This window comes from Syngnathus typhle, unplaced genomic scaffold (genome assembly GCF_033458585.1).
Source record: "Syngnathus typhle isolate RoL2023-S1 ecotype Sweden unplaced genomic scaffold, RoL_Styp_1.0 HiC_scaffold_128, whole genome shotgun sequence".
NCBI lineage: Eukaryota > Metazoa > Chordata > Actinopteri > Syngnathiformes > Syngnathidae > Syngnathus > Syngnathus typhle.
In genome coordinates this window covers 116,543-143,224 of record NW_026872034.1, presented here as the reverse complement: position 1 = coordinate 143,224, position 26,682 = coordinate 116,543, and the positions used below count along the sequence as shown (strand labels likewise).

The following is a 26,682-nucleotide window of genomic DNA, read 5'->3' as shown; positions in this document are numbered from 1 at the left end:
ATACAGTTGAATAACTGAACATTTTAGGTGGTTTTTTTAGGGAGGGATAACAGGTCAAAAAGTATTCCATACAGAAATGGTATATATAATGTAATAATTAGGAACCCGAAGATTATCTTACTCATAAATATGTAATAAACATTGTCCAGTCACCAATTCAAGTTTAAAGTATATAAAACGTTAGAACATTGCGATATGATTAGATATGAAGGACATGACAAATGTAACCATTTTTGACCAGTTGAAAAGGGATAAAAAATTATTCACTTTAACATGCCTAATTAGACACCAAGACTTTGGGAAACACCAGATAAATATTGGGATTTGGTTTAAAAAACAACTGGATAAATCTATACAAATTTTTGTTTTTGGCGACTGGATGGGGAGCACTTCTCTCATGTGAATTGCTTAGAAATTCCCTTATTGTTAACCACCCATCCTCTAAATGCTCAAGGTCTCTTGTTTGTGGTTGTATGTCATTCCCCCACCTTCCTGTCAGTCTTAGGCTGTCTCTCTCAAATGAAGGTTAAAAGCCCAAAAAATATCTTGATAGAAAATGGCCATAGCTGTTTTTATAGCATCAACATTTAGCTAAACTTTATTTACCCCTTTCCTGGCAACCATACCCACTTCTGTATAACAAAAAGCCTCAACAGCATATGACAAGTTTTTTTTAGGTTTTTTTGTACATATTTATTGACAAAACTCCATACAACAGCTTGAGTATTGACTCAATAGATTGAGTCAGGCTGTATTATGTGTAACTCCGCAAACAGTCAGCAGCTGTGTTACAGTGAACTGTAAATTGCATTTAATAATCCACTGGCAGACAAATAATCAACTATGACTCTCTGAAAGAGTGACTCACATAAACGTGATTTACATGGGACTACAATATTTTCAACACTTATTCTACTCAATAAACCTGAACGACCAATTGGCCACAAAAAACATGTTCTTCTTACATTTTGAAATATAGGAAAGTTATTCCACTTCTGTGAAGTTGTAAACAGCATTGGTTTGAAATTGTACAAACTATAGAATTCACAAAACAATTACCTTAAAGACTGTAAACGAAAAAAAGTGCCATCTAAGACATTTCTGGATTAATTAGCACAAATCCACTGATCGCTCTCAGTGAAGCTAAACACGTACCTTTAGAAACCACCAGACATTTTCCAACAAAAAGTTAACACTGGATTTCAATTTACCTTGTGGTACAATTTTAAAAACAAAATAGGTACAGTGTACCATAACATATTGTATACTTGAACGTCCAGTATACCTGAACATACATTAACCACTCATACCTTAACCACTTGTCCCTAAAGGGTTAATAGGGTGTGTGTGTCTATCTCCACTCATGGTCTGCGAGGTCTGCAATCAGAGTGAGGACTCTAGGATTGACTGAGAGTACTTTCTTTTTTTTATTCCACTCGACCTTGGTGCCTCTCTCAGGATTTATTGAGAAGAAACACCTTCATAAGAAAAAAAAACAAAGAAGTAACAATTAATGGGTGAAATCAAAGAAATTATTGCTCTAGCAGAAATAAACTGTACCTTTGGAGAAACTCTAGTGTTGATCGTAGTTCCACTGGGTAGTGTATGTTGAAGCAATAGAAACTCCCAAACAGCAGGCAAACGGCAGAGGTGAAGGAAGTGATGTGGTCGTTGACAACCTTTTGGTCAATGCTCAACATGAATGTGTCAGCAGAAAAGCAACAGGACCCTGAAAATATTAACAACATAAAAAAACAGAATGAAAAAATAAAAAAAATCAGTTATAAGGACTTAAATGTCAGATATTGACTAAAATACAATGGTGCTTATTACATTAAAACAACAACAACATTTTAATAGCGTACTGAAAACTGAGTTAATTTAAACTATGCTATTGCATTGAATTCTCCTATGAGCTGGTCTTGGTGCCAGGTGAAGTAATAAGATATACAAGTGTGTGTGGATGGATGGATGGATGGATGGATGGATGGATGGATGGATGGATGGATGGATGGATGGATGGATGGATGGATGGATGGATGGATGGATGGATGGATGGATGGATGGATGGATGGATGGATGGATAGATAGATAGATAGATAGATAGATAGATAGATAGATAGATAGATAGATAGATAGATAGATAGATAGATAGATAGATAGATAGATGGATGGATGGATGGATGGATGGATGGATGGATGGATGGATGGATGGATGGATGGATGGATGGATGGATGGATGGATGGATGGATGGATGGATGGATAGATGGATAGATGGATAGATGGATAGATGGATAGATAGATAGATAGATAGATAGATAGATAGATAGATAGATAGATAGATAGATAGATAGATAGATAGATAGATAGATAGATAGATAGATAGATAGATAGATAGATAGATAGATAGATAGATAGATAGATAGATAGATAGATAGATAGATAGATAGATAGATAGATAGATAGATAGATAGATAGATAGATAGATAGATAGATAGAATAGTATAATTTGATGTCAGTATACATATAGATTTAGCTGCAGGGTTTGGTTAGACATTTAATTTTTGTTTACTTACCACACACAATTATGCAGGGTGTTGCTGGCAACTTCTCTATCTGAACCTCTTGGGCCAGGCATGTCTCCTCAACGTATTGGAGCAGGTTCTCCTCCTTCTCACCAAAGTGAGCCAGTAAAAGAAGTACCATCTTTACAAGGTCTTGTGAGCAACCATCCAAATGGCCTAGCTCAGTCTGAAACTTGAGAAGAGCATCCAGGACTTGTTTGCGTTTTTGTGCATCAACATTCTTGAAGAAGTTTAAGAGGCGTCTTCCTTTTTTCTCCACATTGCCAAGGAAAGTATCCATTAGACTCAGACCAGTAAGTTCTTGGAAGTGTGCTACCATACCAGCTTCCTTGAACAAAAAGGGCCACTCTTGGCTGAGTTTCTGAATGCTTGTCCCCTTGTTGATGTCTTTACGCTGTGTGTAATAGGTGGACTGTATTAACTTTTTCACATTGTCTGCATTGAAGTCCATCTCTTCAAACATCTCCTTCATCTTGGTTTTTTTTTCTTGCTGACTCTCCATAGTCTCAGAGAGTGGCAAATATTTCGGCTCCCAGTTTATACAGCCATATGTGTCTTGAACTCTGGCTTTTTGTTCAGCTGGAATTTCTTCAGTATCAGACTCATCTGGTGCAACCTTGCGTTTTCTTATTTTTGGTGTGTTGGGTCGTTTCACATTTTCAACTCGTGCTTGGAGTTGCTTTACCAGTGAATGATATCCAGGTCCAATGACATCACCCTCTATGACATCTTGGAGGGCTTCTGGATACTTGGCCACCATTCTTTTGCCTATCTCTGTAGTGTTGTGTTTGGTTGGATTATTACACATCTTCATGATCTCAGAAACCACTATCCTTACCATCTCTCGCCGCAGCCGCGGACTAGGTCTCACCTTCCTTTCTAAACTCTGCACTAACTCTTCAGGGAGCTTCTGCCATGGTATCTGGAATGTCTCTACCCAGTTTGCCACAAAAGTGGAACAGTTACCTGAGGGGGATGAGGTGATTGAGGAGGAGGATGGTGAGGGAGAGACTGAAGGTGGAGAGGAACAGACGGACAGTGGAGAGGAAAATGCTGCAGTTGTAGTGCTTGAGTCTGTAACAGAAGAACAGGAGAAACATTAAACCTTGAAGGATGTCGTGCTTCTCTGTTGAATATTTTATGTATTGTTAATATGGCTGCAACTAACATTTTTCATTGTCAATTAATCTATTCTTTGTTTGGTCCATAAAATGTTAGAAAATAGTAAACAATGTTGATCACTGTTCAAGGCCTCAAGTGTCTTGTTTGTCCATAATATTAGAAAATGTTGTAAAATATGAGTTTTCATATTAAGTTTTTTTTTACCTTTTTTAAAAATTTGACTCAAAACAATGATTAAAATAATTGTTACTTAATTTAATAATTAACTGATTACTTGTTAACTGTTAAATAACTGGATAATGCGTGCTATGCTGTTATGGCAATGTAGAAATTTTGTCAAATTATGTTAAATTTAAAAAACACTTACTGTTCTGGGCCCAAGCAGCAACAAGTCTTCTGGCTTGGACTGGCTTCAACACTGGCAGCAAGTCTCCTTCTGTAATGTACTGCAGATCATCTATGGTCTCAGCACCAAATCCCTTCAATGTATCTTCCACTGAACTAAGAACTGCTTGAGGAAGGTCTGGAAGCACGGCAGCAATTGCACTACTTATCGTCTGTATCTCTGATTCAGCCATATCTATCAGATACACAAACACAAAGAAGTTGGCCTTTAGTCTACTGACATCAGAGCATCTACTCTGACAATACACTGTGCTTCAGTGGCACTATCTGGTATCCATTTTTGATGTAAGATGATAATGGCCACATGTCAATCAGTTCATTAATGTGTAGGCACTGCAATCTTCCACTGTCATTTTTCACTGAGTACATGTGGTAGTGTGGCAGGAATTCTGCTGAATACACTCTCATCAGCAAATGAAGTGCAGAATCATCTTTAACTACAAGGAGGAGGAGTTCACCAAACTCCATTGAGTCATCATTCCTAGTGACAACGAATTGCCCCTTTTTGTATATTATCCCATTATACTGCACATCTACAGGAATCTTTGTATTAATTTCAGTGAAGCCAAATTGTAAGACTGCATCTTTAACTTGTTCACTGTATAGCTCAGAGTAGAAGGGTACGCCTTCTTTCATAAGCAAGGCTTGAGGACTCACTGACCCAGCTGAAAGATAGGCCTGAAACAGCTGATGTCTTTCTGAAAGAGTGAGACACAGGTTTTTAAAGTTTTTCAAATGCCTTGCACATCTTTTAAAGTAACTATGCTTACTTTCAAAGCGCATAGTCCATAGTCTCATCAGTGGGCCAAATTTTAAAATCAGTCCTGGGTAGTGGCGCAAATAATGATGCTTTGGTCTCAAGTTGGTATCTGGAAACAGTGCCTTCCTGGAATCCAAATATTCCTGAATTAGAGCATCCAGGTAAAGAACCTGTGGCTCAGAAATCTTTTGAGCGCAAATCAAGTCAACTATGTCCTTTAGTTGCAGAGTTAATTGCCACACATCATCTTGTGCGTCTTCCACTCTGTCTCCAATGATTAAAGGTAACAGTCGTAAAAAGTTCCAGTTTTGTACAGCATGACCAGAAAGTCGCAGTGTTTTAGGACTGACCTCACATGGCTTGGAGGAAGCATCTACAGCTCCATATTTGAACTGATTAATGCGTCTGTTCAAAATAGTGTATGTGAACCATCTCTTTTTTTTAACAAAGTACCTCAGGTAAAGTGCTAAATCATAAGATAGGACACCCTCAAAGATGTCGTGACCAAGACAGGGGGGCAAACCAGGCAGACAAACATCAAAGTGTTTTAAGGTATTAAATTCTGACCTGAACTTTATTCCATGAACATCCGCCACGCCTTCAGCTTGTAACTGATCCACTGCTGACTTGTAGCTTTCAGGGGTTCTTTCTGGTCCGCAAGAAATTGGGTCATCCCCCTGAAATTGAATTCGAGAAATGAGGCAGTATCTGCAGAAATATTGTGAAGAACTGAAATTTTCAGTAAAGCCACCAATGCAATGCGAGCCCAAGTTGTCTCCAGCAATGCAGTAGAGAGTCCCTTTAACAACATTTTCATCTGCCATTGCAATCCCATTCTCCTCCAGTAGTTTCAAGTCAGCCAGTAGCTCTGAAAAAACCTTGCCATGGCCAAATTCTTTAAAGTCCTTTTCTCTACACAGCAAAACCAGCTGCATGTGATCAACATTTGATCGAACATGTGGAGGCAAATTTAATAGTGAGAAGTACACAGCCAAAATTTTGTGCTTCTTTTTTGCAGAACCCAAAGGGTTAACGACCTCAAATGCATCCTGGTATAGTATCAGCTTAAGGCAAGATGCATTTTTCTGAAAAAAGGTATTTGATTTAAACACCTTACCATCATGGCAGTCACAGAGAACATCTGGTTTTGAAACAGAATTATCGTAAGGAGCTGCTGACATGAGCCCTGATTGTAACATATTCTTCAGTGTGTTTAACACAGGAATGTAGTAAGCAAATCTTTCTGTTCTGTTCTCATCTCTCCCTAGAAACACCTTTTTGGGCTCAACATATTTAAACATTTCTTTGAAACACTGTGCTCTAGAGTATGCTGTCCTCATTGGCCCTGTGTGGCACGCTGAAAACAAGTCAGAGTCCTTCACTGTATCACAGATTTTTACAATCTCTTCATCTGATACTGACAAATCTTTCAGAAGCAAGTTTAATCTGTTCAGTGTATATGTGTGTCCCATCTCATGTATGTTTTGAATCTCTTCAACGATGGTCTGAATAGTAGATGCTGGAATAAGAAGCTGGCCCTGAAGTTTTATGTAAAATAAACACACATTTCTGAGGTACAAGTCACTGAAATTAGACGAGTCCCCAAAAGTGTTTTCAGCAGCCTCTGATACACTGGCAGTTTCGTGCACGGTAGGGATGTTTTGCTCATTTGAAGAAGGACTTTCCGAGTTTGTATCTCTGAATTGGCCACAAATGACATGTGCTGAACAATGTCGGTGTTTTCTGGACATATGAGAAGTAAATGAAGACTTCACAGTAAAAAGTGAGGTTTTGCATCCTCTCACTGGGCAGTTTATGGGGTGTCCCTTTGCTATGTGCTCCTTAAGGTGAGCAAGCAACTCCCTGACTCCGTCACACTGGCGCTCACAAAGTGCAACCGTGCACTTCAATGTAGCTTTAGCCATAGCATGATCCGGAGCAGTCAACGAGACTGCACTATGGTGGCGATAGAAGTGCGATTTTAATGCTGCATATCTAGAAAATACCTGCTTACAGTCAATTTCCACACACTTGAAAATACAACGGGGCTCATTGCGATGCAGTTTACAATGCAAAACATATGCTTTAAGAGACTGAACAGATTCTCCACAAACACAACAAGAATACATCTTACACGTCAAACAGGGAAATATCAACCATAAAACCTAACCTAAAAACCATATAAAACATCAACCTTACCGTAGTAAGATGCTGAAAATGAGCAAAATCCAAAATGAGAGTAGAGAAAGTTTCGACGTTGTGGTGCTGCTGCCGTAACCGTTCGTTGCTTCGTCCACTGGTAGCGGAGCCAAGTGCAAGGCGCTGATTGGACGCCTCGTCAAGATTCAAACAATCAGTTTGAATTCTGGCGCCCTTTCTTTCTTTTTAAAAATAAACAAAAACTCTGTAGGCCTATTTTATTTTGCTAAGTCCTTTTCACCTTTGGTGGTTATTGAACAGGTTTACTGCAAAATAATAAAAAAAAGGGAAAAAAAGAAAATCAAGTGCAAGTTTTTTCGATCTTTTTTTTTTAAACGACTTTTCACAATAATGGACCATCTATAAATGCAAACTTCAAGCCTACAACCTGTTTATTTCATATCGAATATCATATATATATATATATAAACAGATTAATTGGTGATTATGAAAATTATTCAAGATATTTGTAACTCTAAATACATTTAAAAGTGTAAAGGCTCAAATTATTCTAACTTTCTGTCTCTCTCTCTCAATTTGTTTTTCTCAGCAAATTTTAAAGATGCTGCAAATAACTGCACAAGACAGTTGTGGCTACATACACGCACAAGCATGTGCTGTCGCCCTCTCCGTGTCCACACTGCCACACTGGTAGGATAGAGTCTGCCGGAGCTTTGACACGACAGATCGTAGAACTTTCCGTGTGGTACCTGTGTTCTAATGTTAGCTAATATAGTAGCTCAAAGAGGCTTGAATAGTCAATTTTGGATAGGAACCCTCCTAACTAATTGAAATTACCGCAATTCCTTGCAGCAGCAACAAAATAATTACGCACCGTTCGGTCATTCACAACCAGACATAAGAAAGAAAATAATGTATTTAAACAGTCTGATGTAGACTGCAGCAGAGAGAGTACGCGATTATCAACATATAGCCTACGTGTTGATGTGATGTAAAAACTTTTATCATGAAGTGCGTTCTGTTGTTGACTGCCAAGCTAGAGTAAAAACTGTTTTTCTGACATCCAGCGTCCTGCAGATCATCATGAAGTTAGCGTTGAAGATTATTAATATATTTTTGCCAAAAACAGTAGAAGAAATGGACGGAGCCATCACGTAGAAATCAATGGAGGCAATTGAAGCCAATTTGAACCACTTCCCGTTAGTCAACTAACCCTTCTGCACAGGTTCAGGTGCATTGTTGCCAACTCCTCAGTTAGGAAAGTCGCTATTGGCTGCCCTGAAAGTCGCCAGATGACGTCACCTAATTTGTAGTTCGTAGTTTGTGCGGATGCGCTAATTCGTTTGTAGTTTTGAGGCTTTACCCACAAACTATGACGTCATTTTCAAATTGCAAACAGCCGGCCGCCGCTGTTTAAAATAAAGAGGTAAAGGACAGCTGTGCTTGCAGGCAACACTGTCTGCGGCTGCACCAGCGGCTCATGAAGTGAGGAAACACCAAAATGAACTCCCTGAAAAGTCGCTAGGTTTGTTGCTTGTCGCTTCTTGGAAAAAAGTCGCTAGAGGGGTCAGAAAAGTCGGCAAGTTGGCAACACTGCTCAGGGGACATAGATGTGATGAAGGAACGTAGTCTGACCGAGCATGTGACCGAGTCTGAGCCAATGGTTTGACCGAGTCTGACTCACGTAAGTCCTGTGCGTATGCTCATTACATAAATTAAGTCACGTTAGCATTGATTTCAGAAAAACGTTTATTAGTCAGCCGAAATGAATGGAATTCAATGGAAGGCTAGGTGGAGCTGGTCCAGTAGTTGGCCTCAGATCCCCCCATGCTGGCTTGAACCTCCGAAAGTTCGCATGCCCCCTTGATTTTAGCCATGACTTACTTACGCGGTCACATGGGTTTTATCCAAACGAACTAGGCTGGCCGGCCGATCCGGATTGTCGCCACAGGGGTCCGAAGACTCTTTGCGGTCAGACGAGGTTTTATCAACCGGGCCCAAGCCCAGAATCTAGGTGACGCAAGTGAAAAGCGCTCAAGTACAGTTTAGCTGGTGGCGCTAATGCTAATATCAGTGACCACTATGTACTTACGTTCCTGGTCATGTTTAGTTTGCTAACTTTACCCGCCCACAGCATGGATCATGCACTTTCGGTCAACCTGTTGATTCTTTCAGCAACAATTGATTTCTTTGCAATTAACGGAGAGTCAAGGTTTACAGGAGAGTAGGTCATGCCAGAAAGAGACGTGTGCGGTACTGTGTTTTATTATAAACACTTTGTAGTTTTACCACAGATCAAGTCTATAACATTCACTGTCGCATCATGACGTAGTCTAGTGCATGCAGTCGGATTCTCTGAACGCTGTGGTCGTCTTCTCCCCACTTCCTATGATTCCCCTTTAACATCTTTCCTTGACCTTGTGATGTTTTCCATCAAAATGGAGGAAGAGGTTAGGAAAGACTAAAAAGCATTGTTTGACTAATCTACCACATCCTATCATCTGGTGGCATGTCTCGAGCATCTGAATCTTATGCAGGCTTAAAGGTACGGCGGAGGCTGATTTACTTCCGGGTGGATCATCAAGACGATTGGTCCTCAATTGTCAATCATTCTGGAGAATTTTACTAATACTGTCGTACGTGCTCTTTCCAGTTTTCGCTTTCTGTGCATGCATACTTTCAAAAAGTATCTTTGAAGTGTCTGAGAAGAAGAGAAAGGCCTCAGAAAGGCGTTGTTTACTTGTGTGTCTATCGTGTAATATGTCTTGTCACCGTGGGATAGGGAAAACGTAATTTCGATGTCTTTGTGTGTCTCGGCATGTGAAGATGTTGACAATAAAGCAGACTCTGACTTTGAAAAAGAGAGAAACAAGACCAGAGTTGCGCATGCCCATTTTTTATAAAAGTGCACCGTAAAAAATGGCTGTGAAATCTACAGTTAATTACTATATATATATATATATATATATATATATATATATATATATATATATATATATATATATATATATATATATATATATATATATATATATATATATATATATATATATATATATTATATGATATATATATGATATATATATATATATATCATATGATATATATATATCATAATGAAATCAATAATTATCATATAAATATCATATAAAAATGATGACTTTAATAATCATTATGTCATAATGACTTACCATGGCATTATTTTTATTCCATTTTTTCCGTTTTCTTTTTCACTGGCGGGTATGGGGTGACATGGGCTGACATGAATTCATCCAATGAGGATCGAGTGTGTTCAACGGTCCTGCTTTGAATGGCCAATCACGTCAAAGTGAACGGGACAAATCGCAATCACAGCGCTTGCATCTCTGGCTCCGACAACAACTTTTCTCATAAGACCTTGTCTTGTATTGTGTGTTTTTTTGTTGTCTTTCTATGTGTTTGCGTCGTCTGTGTTCATTTGTTTCACTTTGGCTGCGAAAACGGCACCGAGAGAGCGCTGTTTTTCGATCGCGAGAGAGAGGGCAGACAGAGCTAGCTACTGGTAACGTTAACTGTTAGCTAGCTTGTGATAGCAGTAACTTTAACTGACCAGATTCTCTTTTTTTTAAACTTACTGAAGCCACAAAATGGTATATGACACATGTAGTACTTGCTGCGACAGTACGATGGTCGTTACTGTGTCGTTATTTTATATTTTTATGCTGCGCAAGAGAAGAGTATTTTCCCGCCTTTCTGTTTTTCAACACCTTCTCCGCCTCCGTATGCGTTTTCCTTCCGGAGGCAGCACCACCAAGCACACGTCGCGACGTCCAGAAACTCGGTAAGTAGGACTACTATCACTATAAGTAATAAAATCAAATAGTAATACACAAGTAGTAATCAGTTTGCTTGCCATCAGTTACTATATATGCTCCTTTTATCTGTTTTATGTACAGCTTGTAAGATATGTATGCTCCCTGCCCTGTTTTTACAGTCATTCATGTGAACCAGATCATTTATAAAATGGACTGCTGTGAAATATGATTTTTGTTATGTCTGACTTTAAGGAGAGACAATCCTGACTGCAAAAAAATGGATGCTGTCGATCGAGGGGAGGGTCATAATCCCACCTGCTGCTCACGTGGCTGACTTCACCACTGCCTTGGCTGGCCACTCTCTTCGCCTGTTACTATGTTTTCAACCTAGAGTATCAGGGGGAAACCTGCACAACTTTGGAGTTTATTCAGAGGTATTAACCGATAAAATTATATACCTAACTTTATTCCCACTGGCATTTCTATATCTCTCTGATAATTGCAATTGTCTCAACCTCTAACTCATTTCATATGTTTTTGGTTAGGATTAATCCTGACTCCACCAAGTGCAGTGCCAAGGAGCAGATGAGCCGGAAGACTGGGAGAGTGGTGAGGAGGAAGACTTGATACATGAACCCCCATGTGATCTCCTTCATCATGGAGTTCATGAAGGCTTCACTTCATGGAGGCTAACTGACTAGATACAGGTGAGGTTCAGATAACGGTCACAACTAATTTGCATATCAGCTGTTTCAATGCAGAGATTTATTTTCTCTCCGATTTAACTTGCGACATATTCAAATCGATTTTTAATTCCCATGGGCTCACCACCTGTGGGAGGGGCCAAAGGGGTCGGGTGCATTGCAAGCTGGGCGGCGGCCAAAGGCAGGGACCTTGGCGGTCTGATCCCCGGCTGCAGAAGCTGGCTCTTGGGACATGGAATGTCACCTCTCTGGCTGGAAAGGAACCCGAGCTGGTGTGCGAGGCAGAAAAGTTCCGACTAGATATAGTCGGACTTGCCTCCACGCACAGTTTGGGTTCCGGTACAAGCCCTCTCGAGAGGGGCTGGACTCTCTTCCACTCTGGAGTTGCCCACGGTGAGAGGCGTCGAGCAGGTGTGGGTATACTTATTGCCCCCCGGCTGGGCGCCTGCACATTGGGGTTCACCCCGGTGAACGAGAGGGTAGCCTCCCTCCGCCTTCGGGTGGGGGGACGGGTCCTGACTGTTGTTTGTGTCTATGCACCAAACGGCAGTTCAGAGTACCCACCCTTTTTGGAGTCCCTGGAGGAGGTGCTGGAGAGCGCTCCTTCTGGGGACTCCATCGTTCTACTGGGTGACTTCAAAGCTCACGTGGGCAATGACAGTGAGACCTGGAAGGGCGTGATTGGGAGGAACGGCCCCCCCGATCTGAACCCGAGCGGTGTTCTATTATTGGACTTCTGTGCTCGACACGGATTTTCTATAATGAACACCATGTTTAAAACTAAGGGTGTCCATGTGTGCACTTGGCACCAGGACACCCTAGGCCGCAGTTCGATAATCGACTTTGTAGTCGTGTCATCGGATTTGCGGCCGCATGTTTTGGACACTCGGGCGAAGAGAGGGGCGGAGCTGTCAACTGATCACCACCTGGTGGTGGGTTGGCTCCGATGGTGGGGGAAGATGCCGGTCCGACCTGGCAGACCCAAACGTTCTGTGAGGGTCTGCTGGGAACGTCTGGCGGAATCCCCTGTCAGGAAGAGCTTCAATTCCCACCTCCGGCAGAACTTTTCCCACGTCCCGGGGGAGGCGGGGGACATTGAGTCCGAGTGGACCTTGTTCCGCGCCTCCATTGTTGAGGCGGCCGAGCGGAGCTGTGGCCGTAAGGTCATTGGTGCCTGTCGTGGCGGCAATCCCCGAACTCGCTGGTGGACACCGGCGGTAAGGGATGCCGTCAAGCTGAAGAAGGAGTCCTATCGGGCCGTTTTGGCCTGTGGGACTCCCGAGGCAGCTGACAGGTACCGGATGGCCAAGCGGAACGCGGCTTCGGCGGTTGCTGAGGCAAAAACCCGGGCGTGGGAGGAGTTTGGCGAGGCCATGGAAAATGACTTCCGGACGGCTTCGAGGAAATTCTGGTCCACCATCCGGCGTCTCAGGAGGGGGAAGCAGTGCAACGTCAACACTGTTTACAGTGGAGATGGCGTGCTGCTGACCTCGACTCGGGACGTCGTGTGTCGGTGGGGAGAATACTTCGAAGACCTCCTCAATTCCACCGACACGCCTTCCATTGTGGAGGCAGGGCCTGGGGACTCAGAGGCGGACTCTCCAATCTCTGGGGTTGAAGTCACTGAGGTAGTTAAAAAACTCCTCGGTGGCAAGGCCCAGGGGGTGGATGAGATCCGCCCGGATTTCTTAAGGGCTCTGGATGCTGTGGGGCTGTCATGGCTGACACGTCTCTACAGCATCGCGTGAACATCGGGGACAGTGCCTCTGGATTGGCAGACTGGGGTGGTGGTTCCCCTCTTTAAGAAGGGGGACCGGAGGGTGTGTTCCATTTACAGGGGAATTACACTCCTCAGCCTCCCTGGTAAGGTCTATTCAGGGGTGCTGGAGAGGAGGGTCCGTCGGGAGGTCGAACCTCGGATTCAGGAGGAACAGTGTGGCTTTCGTCCTGGCCGTGGAACAGTGGACCAGCTCTTCACCCTCAGCAGGATCCTCGAGGGTGCATGGGAGTTCGCCCAACCAGTCCACATGTGTTTTGTGGACTTGGAGAAGGCGTTCGACCGTGTCCCTAGGGAGGTCCTGTGGGGGGTGCTTCGGGAGTACGGGGTACCGAGCCAACTGATAAGGGCGGTTCGGTCCGTGTATCACCGATGCCAGAGTTTGGTCCGCATTTCCGGCAGTAAGTCGGATTCGTTCCCAGTGAGGGTTGGACTCCGCCAAGGCTGCCCTTTGTCACCGATTCTGTTTATAATTTTTATGGACAGAATTTCTAGGCGCAGCCGAGGCGTTGAGGGTGTCCGGTTTGGGGACCTCAGCATCGCGTATCTGCTTTTTGCAGACGACGTGGTGCTGTTGGCTTCTTCAGGCTGTGAGCTCCATCTCTCACTGGAGCGGTTTGCAGCCGAGTGCGAAGCGGTTGGGATGAGGGTCAGCACCTCCAAATCCGAGTCCATGGTCCTCGATCGGAAAAGGGTGGAATGCCCTCTCCGGATCGGGGATGAGATCCTGCCCCAAGTGGAGGAGTTTAAGTATCTTGGGGTCTTGTTCACGAGTGAGGGGAGGATGGAGCGCGAGATCGACAGGCGGATCGGTGCAGCGTCGGCAGTAATGCGGACTCTGTACCGGTCCGTCGTGGTAAAGAGAGAGCTGAGCCAAAAGGCAAAGCTCTCAATTTACCGGTTGATTTACGCTCCTACCCTCACCTATGGTCATGAGCTATGGGTCGTGACCGAAAGAACGAGATCCCGGATACGAGCGGCCGAAATGAGTTTTCTCCGCAGGATGTCCGGGCTCTCCCTTATAGAGATAGGGTGAGAAGTTCGGTCATCCGGGAGAGACTCGGAGTAGAGTCGCTACTCCTCCACGTTGATAGGAGCCAGATGAGGTGGCTCGGGCATCTCATCAGGATGCCTCCTGGACGCCTCCCTGGGGAGGTGTTCCGGGCATGTCCCACCGGTAGGAGACCCCGGGGACGACCCAGGACGCGCTGGAGAGATTATGTCTCTCAGCTGGCCTGGGAACGCCTTGGGATCCCCCGGGATGAGTTAGAGGAAGTGGCTGGGGAGAGGGAAGTCTGGGAGTCCCTCCTGAAGCTGCTGCCCCCGCGACCCGACCCCGGATAAGCGGAAGAAGATGGATGGATGGATGGATGGATGGATGGATGGATGGATGGATGGATTTTTAATCATCTCATGAGTAATCGTTACATCCCTACTAATAATATAACTCCAACCTTGCTAATTGCATGAGTGTTCCTGCAGCCAGTGACACACTTCCTATCAGGAACAAGTATCTTGACATGACAACGACATCACCATCATAATTCTTAATGTATTTTCTTCTTTAATTTCAGGGCTCCTGTTTTGTCCAAGCCCAAGGAAGTTTTGTCTAAAAGGTTTGGTAATGTGCTTTATGTTCCTGTTCACAAAAAAATAAATAACCCTGTTAACAAATTTCTTGTTGTCTGTAGTTAATTGAAATATTTTAGAATATGGGTCATTCTATTAATGATTAATATTAAATCACTGATTCAGCATTTAAATTGTACAGTGAGAAACTCAATTTACAATGATTACCTGGTACCTACTCTTACTGCATTGCCATATACAATACAGTTCATTTGTTTGTACAGTAAATAAACCAGTTATGTAAAGGCAACTGAAAGCGCGGTATTTCATTGATATTTATTCTGCAGTTAAGCAACTAATACTGTAAATGCAACTAAAATCACAGTTTTTAATTTTTTTAGTATAGTTAAAACATCTAACTAAATAAAACTGAAATCACAGTATTTAAATGTTATTTTGTATACAGTTAAACAACTAATACTGTAAACGCAACTGGAATCACAGTATTTAATTGTTATTTAGCATACAGTTAAAACATCTAATACTATAATTACAACTGAAATCACAGTATTTAATACCGTTAATGGAGAGGGCGATTCTTTCCTGAATTTCAAGAAAATCTTCCGCCTTACCTTTCATGTTAGGCATAATTAATAGATTGGTGTCAGTTCAGATGGCCCCAGGCATTATTCACCCCGCCTTAGGTCACCTCCGCTGGGTGAAAAGAGCAAGAATTCCAAATCTGAGAGAAATTAAAAAACGGATATTTCTGATGCATGTCCTGAGTTTTGTTGATATACAGCATAAGTCGAATCTTAGCTCAATATACATCATGAATAGACAAATAATTTGTATTTTCAAAGCTTTTAATCAATCAGACCTTATGGGTCAGTGAACCCAATTTCATAGAATAGTGCAAACATTGTGTTGGGAAAAAAAGGTGTTCAAAATAAACATCTTCTATAACACCACACCGCTTCTGATTTGTGAAACCTTGACTCTATTTGTGAAAATGTAAATCTGAGTTGGCTTCTCCATCGCAAGAGCAATTCCACATGGTTTTTGGTATCCAGACCACATTAGTCAAGATCCTGATCAAAAACTACAATACTTAAACTCAATTCAAATCTCAATTTAAATATTCTAGACTGCATGAAGATTAATTAAAACACAGTTTCTGAAAAATAATTTTATGACATTTTTGCAAATTAGGTTCACTTATGACATCTTTGGGATCCAGACCACATTTCACGAGAGAAAAAGAGAGAAAAATAAATAGATAAATAAATGCAAGAATTACAGTGATGGCTCATAAATGTAATACGGAATATTATTGTTAAATATATGGTGTTTAATACTTTTAACAGTGAGAAAAAGTACTCTTTACCAAAAATAAACGCAAGAATTACATTGATTGCTCGTATATGTGCATTACGGTATATTACTGTTAAATTTATGGTGTTTTATACTTTTAACAGTGAGAAAAAGTATTTTGTACATAGAATAAATGCAAAAATTTCATTGATTGCTCGTATACGGTGTGGGACGTGTTCTGTGAGGACTACGGGGACGACATCGACGGTCTCACCAGCTGTGTCACGGACTACATTAACTTTTGTGTAGACTCCACCATACCCACCAAAACAGTCAGAGTTTTTGCAAACAGCAAACCTTGGATCACCCCTGAGATCAAAGACCTGCTCAGGGACAAAAGGAGGGTCTTTAAATCGGGAGACAGGGACCTACTGAAAACGGTGCAGAGGGACTTGAGGAAGAAGATCAGGGAGGGGAAGAGCAACTACAGGAGGAGGATGGAAGACCAACTGCAGCGGGACAACGTCAGCGGGGTCTGGAGGAGCCTGAACACCATCTCAGGACGTAGCAACTCCAGACCTGCGCTGGACAGGGATCAGGAGTGGGTGAATGACCTGAACCGGTTCTTCAACCGTTTTGAACAAACATCCACTCCTCCCCCCACCCCGACTGGAGCCTCTTCTACTCCGAGGACTCTCACCTCAACCCCGCCCCCTGCTACACCCCCTCCAAGACCCCCCAGCCCATTCTCAACTCCACCGAACCCACCAAGCATCCCCCCCAAAGGAGCTGGTGGTGGACTTCCGCCGGCGCAAAGTCTCCCCCTCGTCGATGAACATCCAGGGAACGGACATAGAGATTGTGGACTCTTACAAGTTCCTGGGTGTTCACCTGAACAATAAACTGGACTGGGGCCCTATACAAGAAGGGCCAAAGCAGACTCCACCTGCTGCGCAGACTGAGGTCCTTCGGAGTGAGGGACGGCCTCCTGAGGACCTTCTATGACTCTGTAGTGGCGTCCGCCATTTTTTATGGGGTGGTCTGCTGGAGCAGCGGCATCACTGCAGCGGAGAGGAAGAGGCTGGACAAGGTGGTGAAGAAAGTCGACGCTGTCCTGGGCTGCAGTCTGGACCGGGTGGAGGCGGTGGGGGAGAGGAGGATGGTGGCTAAGCTGTCCTCCATCATGGACAATGTCTTCCACCCCCTTCATGAGACTGTCAGAGCCCTGGAGAGCTCCATCAGTGACCGGCTTCGTCACCCACGATGCACCACCGAGAGGCATCGCAGGTCCTTCCTCCCTGCTGCCATCAGACTGTACAACCAGGCCGATCACCGTAGCTAACGGACAAAATAACGTGCAATAACCATATGTGCAATCACACTATGTGCAATATCTGTCTACCTCACACTCTTTTACCTGCTTTCTTTGCACTGTTTTTTGCACTATTTTTTTTTATCTAATATTTTTTTTATCTCCACTGCATATTGTGTATTTTGTATACACTGTCCATATTTTTTTAATTATATATACCTTCTACTTCTTTAAAATCTTTTACCCCCTTCCCCGCATGCGTGTGTGTGTGTATATGTTAATGTGTACTGCTGCTAACATAGGAGTTTCCCCATTGAGGGAATAATAAAGGATTATCTTATCTTATCTTATATGTATATCACGGTAAATTATTTTTAAATGTATGGTGTTTTATCCTTTTAACAGTGAGAAAAAGTATTTTGTACATAGAATAAATGCAAGAATTACATTGATTGCTCCAATATGTATATTACGGTATATTATTGTTAAATTTTTGGTGTTTAATACTTTTAACAGTGAGAAAAAGTATTCTGTTCATAGAATAAATGCAAAGATGACTGTGATGGCTCGTATATGTATATTACGGTATATATTTTTTGATTTTATGGTGTTTATTACTTTTAACAGTGAGAAAAAGTATTCTTTACAAAAAACAAATACAAGAATTACAGTAATGGCTCGTATATGTATATTACGGTATATTATTGTCAAATTAATGGTGTTTAATACTTTTAACAGTGAGAAAAAGTATTTTGTACATAGAATAAATGCAAAAATTACTGTGGTGGCTCGTATATGTATAATACGGTATATTTTTGTTAGCGATACAATGTTTAGTACGTTTAACAGTGAGAAAAAGTATTTTGTACATAGAATAAATGCAAAAATTACTGTTGTGGCTCGTATATGTATAATACGGTATATTTTTGTTAGAAATACAATGTTTAGTACGTTTAACAGTGAGAAAAAGTATTTCGTACATAGAATAAATGCAAAAATTACTGTGGTGGCTCGTATATGTATAAGACGGTATATTATTGTTAGAGATACAATGTTTAGTACGTTTAACAGTGAAAAAAAGTTTCTTTCACAAAATATTTATGCAAAAATTACAGTGAGGGCTTGTATATATATTACGGTATATCTTTGATAGAAATACGGTGTTTGATACATTTAACAGTGAGTAAATAGATATTTTACAAAAAATAAATATAAAAATTACAGTGATGGCTTGTATATATATTACGGTATATTTTTGTTACAAACACGGTGTTAGTGTATTTTACAGTGGAGCAATGTATTTTCCCCCCCAAAAAACTGTCAAAAATACTGTTTTAACTGATGTATACATTTACATTGTTTCACTGTTACTTAAACTGAATTAAACCATTTACCGTTTTGCGGTCTTTTACTGTCACGGTTTAGCAGTTTTTCACCGTAAAATCTACTGACATTTTTTACAGTGTAGAGTGCCGAGTTTATTACTGCGCATTAAGAAATGACCACCTCCAACGTTTGGTTTATGTTTTATAAGCATTTTTAATTTTATTGCTTAAATCGCATTTTCTCGGCGAGCTGAGCACTTTTTCTGAATTGTGCCGCTCCCGTCACTCTGGTTAGGTTGGCATCGAAAAAAACGCTATCGGGTGCTTTAGAGTGCCGAGTTATTCACTGCGCATGAAGAAATGACCACCTCCAACGTTTGGTTTATGTTTAATAAGCATTTTTAATTTTATTGCTTAAATCGCATTTTCTCGGCGAGCTGAGCACTTTTTCTGAATTGTGCCGCTCCCGTCACTCTGGTTAGGTTGGCATCGAAAAAAACGCTCTCAGGTGCTTTAGAGTGCCGAGTTTATTACTGCGCATTAAGAAATGACCACCTCCAACGTTTGGTTTATGTTTTATAAGCATTTTTAATTTTATTGCTTAAATCGCATTTTCTCGGCGAGCTGAGCACTTTTTCTGAATTGTGCCGCTCCCGTCACTCTGGTTAGGTTGGCATCGAAAAAAACGCTCTCGGGTTCTTTAGAGTGCCGAGTTTATTACTGCGCATTAAGAAATGACCACCTCCAACGTTTGGTTTATGTTTTATAAGCATTTTTAATTTTATTGCTTAAATCGCATTTTCTCGGCGAGCTGAGCGCTTTTTCTGAATTGTGCCGCTCCCGTCACTCTGGTTAGGTTGGCATCGAAAAAAACGCTCTCGGGTGCTTTAGAGTGCCGAGTTATTCACTGCGCATGAAGAAATGACCACCTCCAACGTTTGGTTTATGTTTAATAAGCATTTTTAATTTTATTGCTTAAATCGCATTTTCTCGGCGAGCTGAGCACTTTTTCTGAATTGTGCCGCTCCCGTCACTCTGGTTAGGTTGGCATCGAAAAAAACGCTCACGGGTGCTTTAGAGTGCCGAGTTTATTACTGCGCATTAAGAAATGACCACCTCCAACGTTTGGTTTATGTTTTATAAGCATTTTTAATTTTATTGCTTAAATCGCATTTTCTCGGCGAGCTGAGCACTTTTTCTGAATTGTGCCGCTCCCGTCACTCTGGTTAGGTTGGCATCGAAAAAAACGCTCTCGGGTGCTTTAGAGTGCCGAGTTTATTACTGCGCATTAAGAAATGACCACCTCCAACGTTTGGTTTATGTTTTATAAGCATTTTTAATTTTATTGCTTAAATCGCATTTTCTCGGCGAGCTGAGCACTTTTTCTGAATTGTGCCGCTCCCGTCACTCTGGTTAGGTTGGCATCGAAAAAAACGCTCTCGGGTGCTTTAGAGTGCCGAGTTTATTACTGCGCATTAAGAAATGACCACCTCCAACGTTTGGTTTATGTTTTATAAGCATTTTTAATTTTATTGCTTAAATCGCATTTTCTCGGCGAGCTGAGCACTTTTTCTGAATTGTGCCGCTCCCGTCACTTGGCATCGAAAAAAACGCTCTCGGGTGCTTTAGAGTGCCGAGTTATTCACTGCGCATGAAGAAATGACCACCTCCAACGTTTGGTTTATGTTTTATAAGCATTTTTAATTTTATTGCTTAAATCGCATTTTCTCGGCGAGCTGAGCGCTTTTTCTGAATTGTGCCGCTCCCGTCACTCTGGTTAGGTTGGCATCGAAAAAAACGCTCTCGGGTGCTTTAGAGTGCCGAGTTTATTACTGCGCATTAAGAAATGACCACCTCCAACGTTTGGTTTATGTTTTATAAGCATTTTTAATTTTATTGCCTAAATCGCATTTTCTCGGCGAGCTGAGCACTTTTTCTGAATTGTGCCGCTCCCGTCACTCTGGTTAGGTTGGCATCGAAAAAAACGCTCTCGGGTGCTTTAGAGTGCCGAGTTTATTACTGCGCATTAAAAAATGACCACCTCCAACGTTTGGTTTATGTTTTATAAGCATTTTTAATTTTATTGCTTAAATCGCATTTTCTCGGCGAGCTGAGCACTTTTGCTGAATTGTGCCGCTCCCGTCACTCTGGTTAGGTTGGCATCGAAAAAAACGCTATCGGGTGCTTTAGAGTGCCGAGTTATTCACTGCGCACGAAGAAATGACCACCTCCAACGTTTGGTTTATGTTTTATAAGCATTTTTAATTTTATTGCTTAAATCGCATTTTCTCGGCGAGCTGAGCGCTTTTTCTGAATTGTGCCGCTCCCGTCACTCTGGTTAGGTTGGCATCGAAAAAAACGCTCTCGGGTGCTTTAGAGTGCCGAGTTTATTACTGCGCATTAAGAAATGACCACCTCCAACGTTTGGTTTATGTTTTATAAGCATTTTTAATTTTATTGCTTAAATCGCATTTTCTCGGCGAGCTGAGCACTTTTTCTGAATTGTGCCGCTCCCGTCACTCTGGTTAGGTTGGCATCGAAAAAAACGCTCTCGGGTGCTTTAGAGTGCCGAGTTTATTACTGCGCATTAAGAAATGACCACCTCCAACGTTTGGTTTATGTTTTATAAGCATTTTTAATTTTATTGCTTAAATCGCATTTTCTCGGCGAGCTGAGCACTTTTTCTGAATTGTGCCGCTCCCGTCACTCTGGTTAGGTTGGCATCGAAAAAAACGCTATCGGGTGCTTTAGAGTGCCGAGTTATTCACTGCGCATGAAGAAATGACCACCTCCAACGTTTGGTTTATGTTTAATAAGCATTTTTAATTTTATTGCTTAAATCGCATTTTCTCGGCGAGCTGAGCACTTTTTCTGAATTGTGCCGCTCCCGTCACTCTGGTTAGGTTGGCATCGAAAAAAACGCTCTCGGGTGCTTTAGAGTGCCGAGTTTATTACAGCGCATTAAGAAATGACCACCTCCAACGTTTGGTTTATGTTTTATAAGCATTTTTAATTTTATTGCTTAAATCGCATTTTCTCGGCGAGCTGAGCACTTTTTCTGAATTGTGCCGCTCCCGTCACTCTGGTTAGGTTGGCATCGAAAAAAACGCTCTCGGGTGCTTTAGAGTGCCGAGTTTATTACTGCGCATTAAGAAATGACCACCTCCAACGTTTGGTTTATGTTTTATAAGCATTTTTAATTTTATTGCTTAAATCGCATTTTCTCGGCGAGCTGAGCGCTTTTTCTGAATTGTGCCGCTCCCGTCACTCTGGTTAGGTTGGCATCGAAAAAAACGCTCTCGGGTGCTTTAGAGTGCCGAGTTATTCACTGCGCATGAAGAAATGACCACCTCCAACGTTTGGTTTATGTTTAATAAGCATTTTTAATTTTATTGCTTAAATCGCATTTTCTCGGCGAGCTGAGCACTTTTTCTGAATTGTGCCGCTCCCGTCACTCTGGTTAGGTTGGCATCGAAAAAAACGCTCTCGGGTGCTTTAGAGTGCCGAGTTTATTACTGCGCATTAAGAAATGACCACCTCCAACGTTTGGTTTATGTTTTATAAGCATTTTTAATTTTATTGCTTAAATCGCATTTTCTCGGCGAGCTGAGCGCTTTTTCTGAATTGTGCCGCTCCCGTCACTCTGGTTAGGTTGGCATCGAAAAAAACGCTCTCGGGTGCTTTAGAGTGCCGAGTTATTCACTGCGCATGAAGAAATGACCACCTCCAACGTTTGGTTTATGTTTAATAAGCATTTTTAATTTTATTGCTTAAATCGCATTTTCTCGGCGAGCTGAGCACTTTTTCTGAATTGTGCCGCTCCCGTCACTCTGGTTAGGTTGGCATCGAAAAAAACGCTCTCGGGTGCTTTAGAGTGCCGAGTTTATTACTGCGCATTAAGAAATGACCACCTCCAACGTTTGGTTTATGTTTTATAAGCATTTTTAATTTTATTGCTTAAATCGCATTTTCTCGGCGAGCTGAGCACTTTTTCTGAATTGTGCCGCTCCCGTCACTCTGGTTAGGTTGGCATCGAAAAAAACGCTCTCGGGTGCTTTAGAGTGCCGAGTTTATCACTGCGCATGAAGAAATGACCACCTCCAACGTTTGGTTTATGTTTAATAAGCATTTTTAATTTTATTGCTTAAATCGCATTTTCTCGGCGAGCTGAGCACTTTTTCTGAATTGTGCCGCTCCCGTCACTCTGGTTAGGTTGGCATCGAAAAAAACGCTCTCGGGTGCTTTAGAGTGCCGACTTTATCACTCCGCATGAAGAAATGACCACCTCCAACGTTTGGTTTATGTTTTATAAGCATTTTTAATTTTATTGCTTAAATCGCATTTTCTCGGCGAGCTGAGCACTTTTTCTGAATTGTGCCGCTCCCGTCACTTTGGTTAGGTTGGCATCGAAAAAAACGCTCTCGGGTGCTTTAGAGTGCCGAGTTTATTACTGCGCATTAAGAAATGACCACCTCCAACGTTTGGTTTATGTTTTATAAGCATTTTTAATTTTATTGCTTAAATCGCATTTTCTCGGCGAGCTGAGCGCTTTTTCTGAATTGTGCCGCTCCCGTCACTCTGGTTAGGTTGGCATCGAAAAAAACGCTCTCGGGTGCTTTAGAGTGCCGAGTTATTCACTGCGCATGAAGAAATGACCACCTCCAACGTTTGGTTTATGTTTAATAAGCATTTTTAATTTTATTGCTTAAATCGCATTTTCTCGGCGAGCTGAGCACTTTTTCTGAATTGTGCCGCTCCCGTCACTCTGGTTAGGTTGGCATCGAAAAAAACGCTCTCGGGTGCTTTAGAGTGCCGAGTTTATTACTGCGCATTAAGAAATGACCACCTCCAACGTTTGGTTTATGTTTTATAAGCATTTTTAATTTTATTGCTTAAATCGCATTTTCTCGGCGAGCTGAGCGCTTTTTCTGAATTGTGCCGCTCCCGTCACTCTGGTTAGGTTGGCATCGAAAAAAACGCTCTCGGGTGCTTTAGAGTGCCGAGTTATTCACTGCGCATGAAGAAATGACCACCTCCAACGTTTGGTTTATGTTTAATAAGCATTTTTAATTTTATTGCTTAAATCGCATTTTCTCGGCGAGCTGAGCACTTTTTCTGAATTGTGCCGCTCCCGTCACTCTGGTTAGGTTGGCATCGAAAAAAACGCTCTCGGGTGCTTTAGAGTGCCGAGTTTATTACTGCGCATTAAGAAATGACCACCTCCAACGTTTGGTTTATGTTTTATAAGCATTTTTAATTTTATTGCTTAAATCGCATTTTCTCGGCGAGCTGAGCACTTTTTCTGAATTGTGCCGCTCCCGTCACTCTGGTTAGGTTGGCATCGAAAAAAACGCTCTCGGGTGCTTTAGAGTGCCGAGTTTATCACTGCGCATGAAGAAATGACCACCTCCAACGTTTGGTTTATGTTTAATAAGCATTTTTAATTTTATTGCTTAAATCGCATTTTCTCGGCGAGCTGAGCACTTTTTCTGAATTGTGCCGCTCCCGTCACTCTGGTTAGGTTGGCATCGAAAAAAACGCTCTCGGGTGCTTTAGAGTGCCGACTTTATCACTCCGCATGAAGAAATGACCACCTCCAACGTTTGGTTTATGTTTTATAAGCATTTTTAATTTTATTGCTTAAATCGCATTTTCTCGGCGAGCTGAGCACTTTTTCTGAATTGTGCCGCTCCCGTCACTTTGGTTAGGTTGGCATCGAAAAAAACGCTCTCGGGTGCTTTAGAGTGCCGAGTTATTCACTGCGCATGAAGAAATGACCACCTCCAACGTTTGGTTTATGTTTAATAAGCATTTTTAATTTTATTGCTTGAATCGCATTTTCTCGGCGAGCTGAGCACTTTTTCTGAATTGTGCCGCTCCCGTCACTCTGGTTAGGTTGGCATCGAAAAAAACGCTCTCGGGTGCTTTAGAGTGCCGAGTTTATCACTGCGCATGAAGAAATGACCACCTCCAACGTTTGGTTTATGTTTTATAAGCATTTTTAATTTTATTGCTTAAATCGCATTTTCTCGGCGAGCTGAGCGCTTTTTCTGAATTGTGCCGCTCCCGTCACTCTGGTTAGGTTGGCATCGAAAAAAACGCTCTCGGGTGCTTTAGAGTGCCGAGTTTATCACTGCGCATGAAGAAATGACCACCTCCAACGTTTGGTTTATGTTTTATAAGCATTTTTAATTTTATTTCTTAAATCGCATTTTCTCGGCGAGCTGAGCACTTTTTCTGAATTGTGCCGCTCCCGTCACTCTGGTTAGGTTGGCATCGAAAAAAACGCTCTCGGGTGCTTTAGAGTGCCGAGTTTATCACTGCGCATGAAGAAATGACCACCTCCAACGTTTGGTTTATGTTTTATAAGCATTTTTAATTTTATTGCTTAAATCGCATTTTCTCGGCGAGCTGAGCGCTTTTTCTGAATTGTGCCTGTCCCGTCACTCTGGTTAGGTTGGCATCGAAAAAAACGCTCTCGGGTGCTTTAGAGTGCCGAGTTATTCACTGCGCATGAAGAAATGACCACCTCCAACGTTTGGTTTATGTTTAATAAGCATTTTTAATTTTATTGCTTAAATCGCATTTTCTCGGCGAGCTGAGCGCTTTTTCTGAATTGTGCCGCTCCCGTCACTCTGGTTAGGTTGGCATCGAAAAAAACGCTCTCGGGTGCTTTAGAGTGCCGAGTTATTCACTGCGCATGAAGAAATGACAACCTCCAACGTTTGGTTTATGTTTAATAAGCATTTTTAATTTTATTGCTTAAATCGCATTTTCTCGGCGAGCTGAGCACTTTTTCTGAATTGTGCCGCTCCCGTCACTCTGGTTAGGTTGGCATCGAAAAAAACGCTCTCGGGTGCTTTAGAGTGCCGAGTTTATTACTGCGCATTAAGAAATGACCACCTCCAACGTTTGGTTTATGTTTTATAAGCATTTTTAATTTTATTGCTTAAATCGCATTTTCTCGGCGAGCTGAGCGCTTTTTCTGAATTGTGCCGCTCCCGTCACTCTGGTTAGGTTGGCATCGAAAAAAACGCTCTCGGGTGCTTTAGAGTGCCGAGTTTATTACTGCGCATTAAGAAATGACCACCTCCAACGTTTGGTTTATGCTTTATAAGCATTTTTAATTTTATTGCTTAAATCGCATTTTCTCGGCGAGCTGAGCACTTTTTCTGAATTGTGCCGTCCCGTCACTCTGGTTAGGTTGGCATCGAAAAAAACGCTCACGGGTGCTTTAGAGTGCCGAGTTTATTACTGCGCATTAAGAAATGACCACCTCCAACGTTTGGTTTATGTTTTATAAGCATTTTTAATTTTATTGCTTAAATCGCATTTTCTCGGCGAGCTGAGCACTTTTTCTGAATTGTGCCGCTCCCGTCACTCTGGTTAGGTTGGCATCGAAAAAAACGCTCTCGGGTGCTTTAGAGTGCCGAGTTTATCACTGCGCATGAAGAAATGACCACCTCCAACGTTTGGTTTATGTTTTATAAGCATTTTTAATTTTATTGCTTAAATCGCATTTTCTCGGCGAGCTGAGCGCTTTTTCTGAATTGTGCCGCTCCCGTAACTCTGGTTAGGTTGGCATCGAAAAAAACGCTCTCGGGTGCTTTAGAGTGCCGAGTTTATTACTGCGCATTAGGAAATGACCACCTCCAACGTTTGGTTTATGTTTTATAAGCATTTTTAATTTTATTGCTTAAATCGCATTTTCTCGGCGAGCTGAGCGCTTTTTCTGAATTGTGCCGCTCCCGTCACTCTGGTTAGGTTGGCATCGAAAAAAACGCTCTCGGGTGCTTTAGAGTGCCGAGTTATTCACTGCGCATGAAGAAATGACCACCTCCAACGTTTGGTTTA

General features: G+C 42.0%; 1 protein-coding gene and 1 long non-coding RNA gene across 3 annotated transcripts; one reads left to right on the top strand and one right to left on the bottom strand.

Annotated features, from left to right (window-relative positions):
• Positions 1-587: 587 nt before the first annotated feature.
• On the bottom strand, positions 588-7,476 carry LOC133148678 (uncharacterized). Its single transcript, XM_061271654.1, has 6 exons — positions 7,073-7,476; positions 5,441-5,550; positions 4,076-4,288; positions 2,578-3,660; positions 1,561-1,729; positions 588-1,478 (listed from the first exon to the last, which is right to left on the bottom strand). The coding sequence occupies exons 3-6, from the start codon at positions 4,284-4,286 to the stop codon at positions 1,352-1,354; spliced, it is 1,590 nt and encodes a 529-aa protein (XP_061127638.1). The 5' UTR covers positions 4,287-4,288; positions 5,441-5,550; positions 7,073-7,476; the 3' UTR covers positions 588-1,351.
• Positions 7,477-10,162: 2,686 nt separating this feature from the next.
• On the top strand, positions 10,163-14,983 carry LOC133148679 (uncharacterized). Of its 2 annotated transcripts, XR_009712751.1 has the most exons (4): positions 10,163-10,853; positions 11,080-11,261; positions 11,373-11,534; positions 14,883-14,983. It is a non-coding gene; the product is annotated as an uncharacterized LOC133148679 (long non-coding RNA). The 2 variants fall into 2 exon arrangements; XR_009712750.1 differs by having other exon boundaries at positions 10,163-11,261.
• Positions 14,984-26,682: the final 11,699 nt, after the last annotated feature.